At 39.1% G+C, this 13,601-nt stretch overlaps 1 protein-coding gene across 1 annotated transcript; it reads left to right on the top strand.

The window, feature by feature from the left end:
• The first annotated feature begins 2,276 nt into the window (after nt 1-2,276).
• On the top strand, nt 2,277-4,084 carry foxd1 (forkhead box D1). Its single transcript, XM_034238980.1, has one exon. It carries the CDS (start codon nt 2,510-2,512, stop codon nt 3,500-3,502), a length of 993 nt encoding a protein of 330 aa, XP_034094871.1. The 5' UTR covers nt 2,277-2,509; the 3' UTR covers nt 3,503-4,084.
• Nucleotides 4,085-13,601: the final 9,517 nt, after the last annotated feature.

The raw sequence follows: 13,601 nt of genomic DNA, 5'->3' as shown, positions 1-13,601 counted from the left end.
TTTAAAATAAGGTCTGAATAATAAAGGATAATGTATAGGCGTGTAATAACTTTTGTAATGTCCATAAGGTGTTTATTTTTAAAGAGGCACATCCATTTTTTTCCAATGAAGTTTAAAGTTTGATTTGATTAATCCATGATTTTTGCTAACACTTCTTAAATCATTCATCATCAAACCATACGGCATATTGATGAATGGCTTCAAATGTATCCTAGCAAACGATACAAACTTGTTCCAACAATGACTCCTCTAAACGACACTGAAAGATTCACCTTAGTTTAAATAGATATTTGAAACTTTAAATTGAATAATTCATTAATTCATACAAAAGGTGCGAGGGTCATATCTGCCTTTTTTCTTTTAAAAAAAAAAAGTTTCTATCAGATCTTTTTTTTTTCATTAAAAAAACAATAATAAATACTGAGTTATGCTATTGACTTATTTTAGTGCACTTATACTTTATAAAAAAAAGAAAATGCAGAAGCGATGAATAAAATACAGCCTTCAATCATCTAAATGGAAAATAACAGTTTACTGTTCACAAAAAATACAGATAATATTGGTTGTTTCACCTTATTCATTTTACAACAGAACAGTACAAACAAATACTCATATAGGGGCCAGAATAATTAGAGCTTTATTACCAGGATGACAAAGCACTTACACTTTAAATCAAACTCTTTATTAAAAATTGATAGTTTAAGGGAGGTTAGTGAGTTGATGGTTGTGACAGCTGCAACAGTTTTTCACTTTTATGGGCCGTCAAGTGTTTGAATTGTGAGACTCTTTCGCCGCTAGATGGCGTTGGTCCAATGGGAACCTCAGAAGGTAACTGACACCTGAACAACTTGTGTCAGCATAAGCTTCAGGTAAATATGTTTTATTTGAAGTATAAAAGTATTTTTACGCCTAGTGCATCTATAAAAAACTGGGTTTATGTTTTTAGATACAAAAAAGTAAACTTTACATAAGTTTGGTAAAGTTTAAAAAAGATATATCATCTGATTTAAGTCAGCAAAATGCAATCATTTAGTAAATGCGTTTGCTTTGTTTGAATTGTTTTCGCTATTTAAAGCAACTCTTGATGTTTCACCTGGGCTAATAAAAGGAAACCACGTTCAAATAATTTTCGGCCAACTAAGTTATTAACCGTTTTAAAGGCAGATCTGAACTCAGCAAGATGGCGTTAAAAATAATATCAATATACAACATAATCTATAGCCTATTCTTACTTTTTTTTTTATCTCGCTTTTATTTATTTCTAAACTCAGTTTACTCATCTCTGTAAATTAACCATGAACCGAATAATAATGTTAATTCAACAAACATCACTTCACGTTGATTAAGGGTCAATCTAGATTACGTGTTACAATGTTTGTAATGGCCCTACATATTTTGTTTCTTTTTTTATATAGTTCACATTTTGTTATTTTATGTGATTAACCTGTAGCCTATAAAATGTATTTTATGTTTTTAGACACTCGTTTAAAATATTCGTTTCATTTTCCTAACTCCATGAAATAAAGAAAGATGATTACAAATGTCCACACACACACCCGGCACTGTGCTCCAGACGCACGGCAGAGGCCTTCTATATCTGGGGCGTGCATGCTCTGCGTGACCCGTGACTGATGCGAGTTAACAGCTGACTCTTTTCCATTACAAATGGCTTGCGGATAATCTAGATAACTATACAGGATCACGCAAACTGAGCTGCCTGGATACGGTGCACCAGTCTGCGGTACTATTTCACAAGGCAGTCATGGAAAAAAAGAAAAGAGAAAAGCAATCACCAAATAAATCTATTTTATTTTAGCGGACACTTTTTGAGTATTTTTTTATATATTATTTCTGCATATTAGAACAAAATTGCATGTGATTCCTCAATGTAACACACAAGTAACTGCTTAAATAAATAAAACGGTTGTCAAGATATCCACTTCGATCTTAGCAATAACTAGTAATTACACTTTCTGAACAATCTGTTATTCTTCCAACATCTATTTTTGCGCAAAAACACTGCGGTAGAATAAAAGCTTCAGATTAATGCGGACTACAGGCCACCCTGAATGACCACTAAAAAGGATGGAGGCCACACCAAACTTTTTTTTTTTTAAACCACTCAGTTAATTTTCAAAGACCTTTTGTTTTGTGTTATTTAATTTTTTCTCTCTCTTTTCATTTGCCTCGGTGACGTTTCCTGCCCATGTGACCAGGGCGGCGGTATAAATACCGGGAGAAGATCCGCCCCCTCTGTTATTCAGGTTTGGCCCCGTTTGTATGTTTTCCCGGCACATTTCCCTTGCCTGATATCGGGACCGTTCGTTACAGTGGGCGATAAAAAAAAAACCTGAAAACATATGGAAATAGCGAGAAAACAGGGGGACAGCTCTCACCGACGGCGACACGTGGTTCTCTCCTCTCCCCCTCCTCATATGAGTTTTTGAAGAGGGAGGGCATCTCATCGTCTTCCTCATCTGGCGTCGGAGCGCACAACCGTGTGTGAGCCATGACTCTGAGCTCAGAGATGTCGGATGCCTCCATCCTTTCGGAAGAGACCGACATAGACGTGGTCGGCGAAGGGGAGGATGGAGACAGCCAGACGCGCTCCTACGTGGACGAGGAGGCGCAGATGCACGACGGCATCCTCCTGGACGGCTCTCCTCCGTGCCTGGACGGCTCCACCTCCTCCTACAAGCCGGCGGGCAAGAACACCCTGGTGAAGCCCCCTTACTCCTACATCGCCTTAATCACTATGGCCATCCTGCAGAGCCCCAAGAAGAGGCTCACTCTCAGCGAGATCTGCGACTTCATCAGCAACCGCTTCCCGTACTACAGGGAGAAGTTCCCGGCCTGGCAGAACTCCATCAGACACAACTTGTCCCTGAATGACTGCTTCGTGAAGATACCGAGGGAGCCCGGGAACCCTGGGAAGGGTAACTACTGGACCCTGGACCCGGAGTCTGCTGATATGTTTGACAACGGAAGCTTTCTGCGGCGCAGGAAGCGCTTCAAGCGGCAGCAGGCACAGGACTTGCTGCGGGAACACAACAGCTTTATCCCCGCGGCTGCTGCGTACGGGTACGGACCGTACGGCTGCGGAGGATACGGCATCCAGCTCCAGTCCTACCACACACACTCTGCACTTTTTGCGTTTCAGCAGCAGCAGCAGCAGCAGCACTCCAGGCACTCACACACCGGGACCATTATCCCCGCGCCCTCTTTGATGACCACGGACTTAGCCAGGACTAGGTTTTATCCCCAGCTCAGCTCCAGCCTGGGCTCAGCCAGCGTGCAGGCTGCAGTCCCGGTGCAGAAGTCCAGCTCCCCGGTGCAGAGGTCCCCCTTCTCCATAGAGAGCATCATTGGGGGGTCGCTGAGCCCCTCCAGGACTTCCCCGGCCGTTATCCCGGTGTTACCCTCCTCTCTGGGGCCTCCAGCAGCCGGCCACCCCGCAGAGATCTTCCCCAGCAGACTGTTGAGCGGCTCTAGCGACTGTTAAATGTCTTAAAAACTTTTCCAGAGACTAAACAGCAACAATAACAAAAAACGCCCCTCTTCGAAGGTAGGATTATTTTTGTATGTTTGTTTGATAGCACGCAGCTGAATGATGGACATAAAAAAGAAATCACTATTTGTGCCTATATTCATGCTGTTTAAAAATATATATTTATGTTCATGTTTTTCGGTGTGAATCAGACTACCACTTGTGTTTCCATGGAGTAATTCGTTTCAGTCACTGTTTAGGGCGTCTCAGGATAACGATTCAATGGAAGGGTTATTAATGATCACATGTTTGGAGAATAGGCTGATAATGTATTTGTGTCAAACACATCCATGTTTTTTTGTATTAGTTTGGCAAATCAAAACGTTTTTTTGAAGGTTTTGATTTGAACTTTGTACTAAAAAAACACAGAGAGCAAAGTCATACATTTATAATAATAATAATAATAATATGCAGTGTGTGTTTATTTCAGTAATAAAACATTGTACATTTTTTGGCAAGTTTTGTGTAATTGAAGTGTGATCTTTTTACACAGTTTGTTTTTCAACAAGAATAAATTTCGTTTTGCAAAAAAGGTAATTTGTTTGGAAATACAATTATTAATGAACATAGAGCCTGCTGGGCCTATATTACCACCACAGGGTTTTAACGTTAGGAATAAATGAGGCTATACTGCAAAAATATCTCAAATAGGAAGTTATTTGCCCTTGAAAACTTTATTTGAACTTTACATGGGATTATGCTAATGTTCTCTCAGCTGACAGTACAAGGAGTATAACATCAGTATGGCTTTAATGGGGGTTTTAAAGTGTTTTATATTGCAGGAAGTTTTTGTGATCAGGTTGTTCAGATGTGGTACATTATCTAAAGTCAGTGCTGTGCTTTGGAACATGCGCGCACACGAGGCCTGCGTGTCCATCTGACCTCTCTCACACTCATCCTCGTAATGACGGTGAGCGGACAGGAGGGTGTCACTGGGTGAGCAGGCTGCATTTTGCCTGCTCCAGGTCGGTGATTATCCCGGTGCTGGTGTCGACAGCTGGCCAGCTCTTGAGAAAAAACAATCCTCGTGTAATATTTCATGATCTGCTTTTATTTGACACAGTTTTCTAACCAGAGAAAAGAAACTGCAGTGGAGTCTTGCTCTGCTGTGCCACAGGGGCCAACAGGGTCTGCGTGCAGGCAGATATGTAGTGCAGGTTAAAATCATCTTCACCCACTTTACAATTTGTTGTGTTTACTCCCATTTATTTGACAGGAAAGGGCATGTGGTGTGGTGACACAAGAAGCCAAATAGTGTGCCACGTTTTACGCAGAAAATTACGCACCAAAAATAGCCACAGTAAAATAGGGTTAGTAACACACTCGGAGATTATATTTTTGCATTGGATTAAAAAACAACAATCAATGCACAGTATATTGACTGTATATGTTCAAGTGCAGATAGTAACTGTGTAGTAGCAAGAAGTGATGAATTACACTTAGAATACAGCCTACAATTGTTATATAAAATACAAATAATCAGTTTTAGAAAATACCAAAAATATTGGTTTTATTTTTCGCCCTCAGAACTTTCTCATTCATTTGACTACAGAAGGGTCCCCATGCATACAAACAAGTAGCCTACTCATATAGGGGCCAGTAGAATTGGATTACGTTATATTTTTATATTACTATTTTCAAAAACATATTTCTTTGTGAAGCAGGTGCTGCAGGGCTGGAGCTCCTGTGTGAGTGAGGCTGCATGTGTTTCGCTTTAATATTTCACGAGTTTGCATGCAGCATTTACTGTAGCCGCGCTGCTTCCGTGACTGGATGTGTGCGCGCGGCCGCTGCGCGTGTCTGCAGCCCTGATTCAAGCAGCGTGTGTAGTAGATAGCTAAATTGGTGCAGCGTTTAGAGCCAGTTCAGTAGGCCACGGGAGGACAGCGATTGCGTGATGATGTAACACGCAACTAGACTGACAGGCACACTCACACACGGAAGAGAAGGAGGTCAGTTGTAGCCTACTGTATGGACTTGTTTACAAATAGAGTAGGTTAAACAGGGAACATGCGAGAATAAATAATGCAATAGGACCAGCTTTAATGACGTGTAGCCGATAAGATTATATTCCAATTGCGTTTAAAATAATGATACATTATAATATAGTGCTTTTCCAAATTACAATAAGAGTCCAATAGGTATTAACAGTGTGTGTTTGGATTACGGTGTTTATATTAGCCTTGAAAAGCCTATTTATTATGCCGTTTATACACATATAATGTGTTTTACGCATTAGATGTGATATATTGAATACTGTGGTCCTATATCATGGTGATTTATTTTCTAAAAAAAATGCTATTCTCTCTGGTGCAGCTAGTGTGTCTACGGTCCTGTTATATTCTGTAGGATTTCCTGTACTCAACTTAAAGTTAATTTAGCAGTCTTTCCTCTGTCTCATTGCTGTGGTGTTAGCTTATTTTCTAAATATTCGTTTCTAATCATATGATTTTGTTAATGCGAATGAATGGATGTTTCCAAACGTATCCTGGGCTTCAAACTATTTAAAATCATACTTTGGACACACGGATTTAATACCAAGCATTCTTTCGCCATATTGAAAACACGTTTCATTATGAATGAATGAAGCAGACTCTCTCCTTTATGCCTCTCTGCAGGCCATGCTATCGTGGTATAGCCTAGCTACAAGGCTACATTTTTGAAATAATCGTTTTTAAATGATGCCATTTTGAATAAGAAATAATGTATCTGAAAATAAATCCTGGTTAAAAAAAAGACTCAATAAAATGAATAATAATTATATTTTTGAAGAAAATTGACGACGACGGCAATTTCTATCATTCTTAGCCAATGGGAAACGTGCACTCGTTTGGTTGATTACAAAAGGTTATCACATAAATAAATATACCGGTTCCGGGTTGTATGGTAAATCACCACAAAGGTCTTTAAGATTTTCGTCCTGATAAAAACGGACTAGGCTATAGCCATTACTAATATGCATTATTCATTTAAGTAGCCTATAGTATAGCAGTAGTAGTATCCCACATCATTCAAATGTATCACTCAGAGATATAATAAAAAAATAATTAAACAGGCCTATTATTGTTAAATAAAGCCTTGTTGGGTTTAAAATGGAGCAGTCAATATTTAAGGGCATTTATTTTATTGAATTTATACAAAGTCAAATCAGGTGCAATTCCTAAACGTCATTTAAATCAGAATGCTTTATTGCTACTTTTGTACACGAACCTCTTATAGTACACATATCTTAAAGAACAAATCACAGCAAGATATATATACAAAGAAAACGATAATTTAAAAAAGCTGAACAAAGAGTGGTAACAAAATATAAGCTTTGTTTTTAAGAATAGGGAAAACATTGATCCAGAGACTCAGGGTTAGGTTTGTTAAGTGTTTTGTCAGGGGCAGTTTATCATCAACAGCAGAATAGGTGGGTAATCCTGCAGTTAAAAAAGGAGCTTGTCATGGATCATGTGGGCATCAGCCTTCTTGAGCATGACTAAAGCTCAGTTAGCAGTTTATCCTGCTGGGTCACAGGTCATGAGGAGAGGGGACAAAGCACCACACTCAGCCCATAAAACACATTCGGCTTTGGGTAAATGTGTTGGGCCATTCAACACTGTGAGAGTAATCTATATTTCAAAGGAAGTCGTAAATACTTTTGCTACTATAGTAAGAAACTTAGTGCCAGTAAACGGCACATTTTAGACCACCTTTAGACACCTATATGAATAAATAAGTCTTAACCCCAGCAGCTGCACATCACGCCACATAGCAGTGAGAGACAGAGCAGCAGCAGCAGGGAACATTTAAAACAATTTGGACGTGGATTTAATCTGTGAAAACACACGCAAAATAGGAATACACATTTTTCCTGGCTTAAAATGTGTGCTACGAAATAAAAACAATAAGTAATGATCACTCATTTAAAAAAACCTTTTTGCCCCAATATGCTTAAATACATCAGTCTGTTGTTTTAATGAGATTTTATTTTTATTTAAAATAAATAACAACAATGCTGTAAAATAGGATTTTGTAATAAGATTGTTTTTGTATAAGAAATATTCTAACCTTTCAAACACCATTATATAAAAATGTCAACAAATACAGTTTATGACCCTCACTAATAAATCATAAATGCAAGTTGACCTGCAGTCAAAGAAGTAGAGTCTAATTAAAAACAGTTTATGAAGCGGTGTAGTAGTTAACATGTTGTGTTTCTGGCCTCGTAATGCCTCCATCAAATCTTTCATTATTTACAAACCCAGGTGCACTGCAGTGTGAGCGGAAGTCCTCAGTGAGGTGAACCAAGCTATGTATATGTTTTTAATTGGTCTATAATTAATAATGCAAGTTAAAAATGAACATCATCATAATAATCATGAATTACTGTGCAAGTCAAACAAACCAATAATAATGACTGCTGTTAGAAATATGGGTTTACCCCATCATAATACAAATTCAACATCTCAAATTGTCTCTTTAACATTTAAACAGCAATAAAAACATAGCGTATATATATGAATAAGTAAAGAAATATGTCTTGAAAGAAAGATACGTTTAAAGATCTTACATAATAATCATGTGTTTCTATCTTGACTCAAGTTTTAAATATGTGTATTCAAACAAGTTGTCAATATATATGCAAATGTAATCATTAAGTTCATTCATTTACTTTTTCCATTCATGTTTAAGCCCCACACGAGAACAAATATATGTGTTTCTTAAATATAGATATATAATGAAAAATACAATAGAGTTTTAGGTCATTTTTTGAACTAGAATGATGTACTTATTACAGGGATAATTCACATTGACCAGCAGCACTGTACGTGTGTCAGTGTTATCCCTCAGACCAGTGGGTTTTAATCAGAAGCAAGACTAATGTGCCTTAACCTTGGATCCTCTGCTGAAGTGAAATGTCTGGAAAACAGAGGAGGAATATGAAGAAAAAGAGAGCAATTGGAAAAGGGGCGAGTAAAAGGAATTACATTTAAAAGTAAAAAGAGTGCATACCTCCCAGGGAGGTGCAGAATCTCTCCATCTGCTATTCAGTGTATGAGCAGGCGCTACACTTATCCCCTCTCTCTAAAGGGAGCTCCGCTTTCCACCCCATTAAAAAGTTTGGGAACTAATGCCACCCCTGAATACTACCCTAATTAGAGGCTGCTCAGAGCTGCAAGGACCTGCTACACAAGAGTGGCTTTGGGATGGATTCTGCTTTCCCCCTTTTGTAACGCCGTCGTTTAGCTCTCTCTTTTTCTGACCCATTACAACTTTCTTTCTGTCTTTCTTCCCTTTCTTCTTTTGGTGTCCTCTCATCAGAGCTTGCTCACACAAAAAGGAGAACCAAGCTTTCATCATGTTTTAGCACTTTTGATCCAGACAGAGTGATGGGGAAAGTGCCTAAGCTGGAAGGTAACTAAGTACATTTACTCAAGTACTGTACTTACAATTTTGAGGGACTTGTACTTTATGTATTTCAATTTGTTGCTACTTTGTACTTCAACTCAACTCAAATTCAGAGGTACATGGTGTACTTTTCCTTCACTACATGTATTTAATACCTTTAGTTACTTCACAGATCTGGATGAATGATGTGAAATCTAATCAAGTGTTGAATCAGACTTTAGTTCCACCTGGAGTAAATCCACCAGCTACCCTGCAGTATACAAAGTCATTCAAACTAGCTGCACCTTCACCAGCTTTGAGAACACTTTCATGAACAATCATTATAAAACATATCATATCTATTATTCTGAAATGGACCAATCTGCACAATGACTACTTTTACTTTAAGTATATTTTGATGCTAATACTTTTTACTTGGGCATCAATTGCACTGCAGGACTTTTACAACTTTTACATTCTGGTACTCACTGTACAGAAGTGATGGTACACATGATGAGCCGTACAGTTTCAGCTGTACAGATGCATGAAGTGTTTGACAGAGAATGAAAGAGTCTGGCTCCAGGCCGCTGCAGACAGAGAGGAGAAACAACACTGAGCTTTCACCACCTCATGAACTACAAGCTTACGCGTCCTTGCACATCATTTATTTAGCTGAAGACTTTCAGAGGTGTTTTTATTTGTTCTACATCTTGCCTGTCTAACCCCGGTGTGAACCCGCAGATCCGGGATCTGCTGCAGAATTATGTTACTGCCTCTCACTGCATTTTTCACTTTTCTTTTTAGCCCTCCACGTGTTTGCTTTGGCATGCTATCCGCTCATGCAAACAACTGGGGCCGTAGCTTATCCATCACGCTTGTGCAGAATGTGATGATAAAATAACAGGCGGCTTGAAACAAACCATTTGTTAGCAGAATGTATTATTCTGTCCACTTGAAACAAAGTACAGAGGTTACCTAGACATCTCCTACTTAGGTTACAACAATAAATAGTACAAAAAGAAGTTGGCTGCACAAAGTCCAGCAGCTGTGTGATGTCATCGCAACATCCGCCGAGCGTCTGCATCCCACACATCATTTAACATCATCACGTTACCGTTCAGAAGGCTCTGCCAGAGGAGCACTGCTTTTCACTACCAGCTTCAGGCCTGATTAGTTACATGCAACAACGCCTTTCAGTCATAAACACTTCATGGAGCTCCTGCAGCCGTTCATCATGGTGACGCCCGCAGGTAATCCACACCGAAGCTGCAGCTGACACAAGGCAGGACACAACATCTCCTCGAGCCTCTCAGCACAGACTGCCAGCCCTCAGAGCGGTACACTAACAGTAATATCACAGGAAGTATTCAGAACTTTCTTTAGATTCAAAGAGCTGCATGACATCCTTAGCTTTAAGAAAATGTATAAAAAAGAATAATTAGACAGTGTGAAGATGTCATAATATTGCCATACTGATATTCTGTACAAACTGTGAAGTCCACTGAGACAAATGTAACATTTGTGATATTGGGCTATATAAATAAACATTGATTGATTGATTGATGTCAGGTCAACTGTTTCTGTGAAGGTACACTAAAAAAATGAAACGTTGACTTTATTTAAATGTATTATGTCAACAGTTTCACACAACTGTATTAGGTTAGTTGAGAGCAATACTATTACGTTTAAATAGGTTCAACTTAATATTATTGCTTTCAACTGACCTAATACAGTTATGTGAAATATGTTGACATGATACATTTAATTCAAACCAACATTTCAGCTTTTCAGTGAAGATTGTTGTGTTTGTGTAATTGCTTTCATGATACTGTAAGTATTGGTTGTGATCAGCTGTGATTGGCATCTACTTTTGAGTAAGTGACAGGTCAAATAAGACTTTCTTCTCCCTGCTTCTTTCCATTATGGGCTACAAAGAAAATGCCTAAAGTGTACATGTTTTGTTTTATAATAAATGCCATGAATACAAAATCGAATACATATAAAACCATAACAAACACAGAGATAGAAAGCTCTAGCCTGGTGTTTAAACATTATGTAAAGACTTGTTTTACTTCCTCAAAAAGCTTCCAAGTTTGAAACTTCAGTCTGTATCCTCTGCCTTATGTCACTGATTCCTCAATGACGATGGCCTTGTCACTCAAAGGGGAACACATCAACAGTGGAAGCCACCCATGCAGGCCCATTCACTCCTCACTTTTCCTAAATATCCTTCGCTCTCTCCTCCCCCAAACATTCCCTCCTGTTTGTATATTTCTTCGCCTCCCATCCTCCTCTCTCTCTCTGCAGCTCTCCGCCTCATTGACTCGACCACAAAGTGTCTATGGCAGATGACTCGATCTCTGAAAGGGAACAGGGAGACGTGGAGCTGAGCATTTAAGTGGTGGGCTTCAATCCGCCCCACCTCTCTTTCTGTGTCACTGTGTCTTCCAAGGCTTTTGGAAGTCTGCCTGATCCGTCTCCATGTTTGACAACGGGCTCTTCTCACACAGCAAACAGATCAACGCACGATTAGAAACAGAGATTTTACTCACAAGCACCCCGACTCTTGGATGTAGGCTTTGCCAAACTGTGAGCCACATAAAAGACAAAACCATGACCCTCTGCTATGTATTAGGGATGTGAGGCTTTGACTTTGTGATCACACACTGCATGGTTATGTATGACATTGTCGAGGTGAGGGATATGCCTTAGAGACACGTTCTTAAATTGTCAGCTGCCCTCTGAGTCATGACTCGATAATGCCTGGAAAAAGATCAATTACTGGGGGGAGTGAGAGGAAATACAGTAAATGTGAGTATTTGAGTGTTCATTTCCCAAGCATGTTCTAATGTATGCAGCTAACAGTGGCCTGGAGGACCTTCTGGAGAGTGACAGAGGTTGTCAAACCCACCTCCATTCCCTTCCTTCCTCTCCACAGGTTTGATAAAATAAAAAAATAAAACATATACCTAGAGTGCAACAACCATGTTGACTCTCAAAGGAAGGAAAGAAACTGTAACAACACTGTCTTGCTGAAAGCCTCCTTTTGTCGGCAGTGCCAGTGCTAAAACATATAACTGGCAAGATCTCACTAAAGTTGAAAAATATTCTGTTCTATTTGATACTTCCTCCCAAGGCAGTAGGCACTTCCTGTTCCCCGTCACAACGTTTTCAGGGGCCTCTATCAAAGTATAACGTCGCCAGGGGGTGTCCATTGGCCCCTGTGCTCCAGGGTGGTCAAGCCCGCCAATTCTGAGCAGAACTCTGTTGGATATGTGAAGTATCTCCACTGATCGGTAACTAGATACACATTCAGGGCACAGCAGGGTTCCGCAGACCTGCTGAAATGTAGCCTTACTCTGATGTTAGCACAGGCTACTTTTACAGGCTGATTTGTTATGCAAGTCCACTGTTAACACAAGCTTAATAAGTACCACAAATCTGCACTCCTACTCAATTCACAAAAATTGCAACATTAGTAGTAAAGAGGTTCGACTTGTGTGTTTACTGGCGTTCCATAAAATGAAACCTCTTCATGAATCCAAGTTACATCCATAATCACTCTATTTCATGTTTTATCAATGCTCAGAGTGCCTCACTTATGCTCCATTTTGCTCTCTCATACAGGGCAACGCTGGAAAAGTGGCTTTTACACACCCACATACCATCAGTGCACACATACTCTTAAATGGGAACACCAAGACTAATTACCACCGCCCAATAGTGGTAATTCAGTTTGATCATTATGCAAGCAGACTTTTCTCCAAACAGCAACATATCTATTATAGCAGGAACCAAATTATATTATACATTTATCTACTCACCAAAAGATGTCCAACTGTTGTTATAGTTACAGTATAAAGCTTCCCTGGTGATTTGTTCATCATGGGACCGTGTTTATCCTGAGTTGATTGGCAGCTCCTGCTCCTTCTCCTTCTCCGTGGTGTCGTTGGAGTTTGAAGTCACTTTACACTTCAACACAACTGGAATCATACCTGGAATACGTGCAACAATTTTGGTCAATTGATTAATTGTGTGAAATGTAACTGTAGCTATAGTTAGCATGCTAAGGTAACCAGCTAACCAAGTTCATTATTCCTCATTTGTTCTTGCCAGTCTCCAACGCTAATTTTTTGTCATTCAAATCATCAACTCGATATTTATACTTATATCTAATTTAATATATTATTGTTAAATATGAAAGCATCATAATAACATCATATTTGTTATTATTGAAGAAAATCCCCTGGCGATAAGCCATTGCAATGTTCATTTATGCAATTCATTTCAAATGATGTAGTGTCCTGTGAGATGTTACCATGTGACATGGTTTTGGTATTTTCTTCCATAATTCATAAAGTTATGAAAGGGGGGTGAGGTTCCAAAACTGCATCTCTTCAGATAAAATACAAGTAATTATCAATAATGAAACAAAAATGTATATAAGTAGACAATTTTACGGTCGGGTTTGCACTTGGAGTATTTCGTTTTGTGACCTAAGTATTCTTTTAAAAACCCTCCTGTTGTCTTCGGGTCAAATCTGACCGATGTACTACTTTCATCAATCATAACTTTTTTGTTTTACATTCGATTGCATTAAGGCTTCATGATATCCTTCACAGAGTAGACATTTGAACATATCAAATTGCTGATCATCACTTTCATTGAATTTTGGATGAGT

This window comes from Gymnodraco acuticeps, unplaced genomic scaffold (assembly GCF_902827175.1).
Source record: "Gymnodraco acuticeps unplaced genomic scaffold, fGymAcu1.1, whole genome shotgun sequence".
Lineage (NCBI taxonomy): Eukaryota > Metazoa > Chordata > Actinopteri > Perciformes > Bathydraconidae > Gymnodraco > Gymnodraco acuticeps.
Note: the sequence above shows the minus strand (reverse complement) of the source record. Positions and strands in the feature narration are given on the sequence as shown.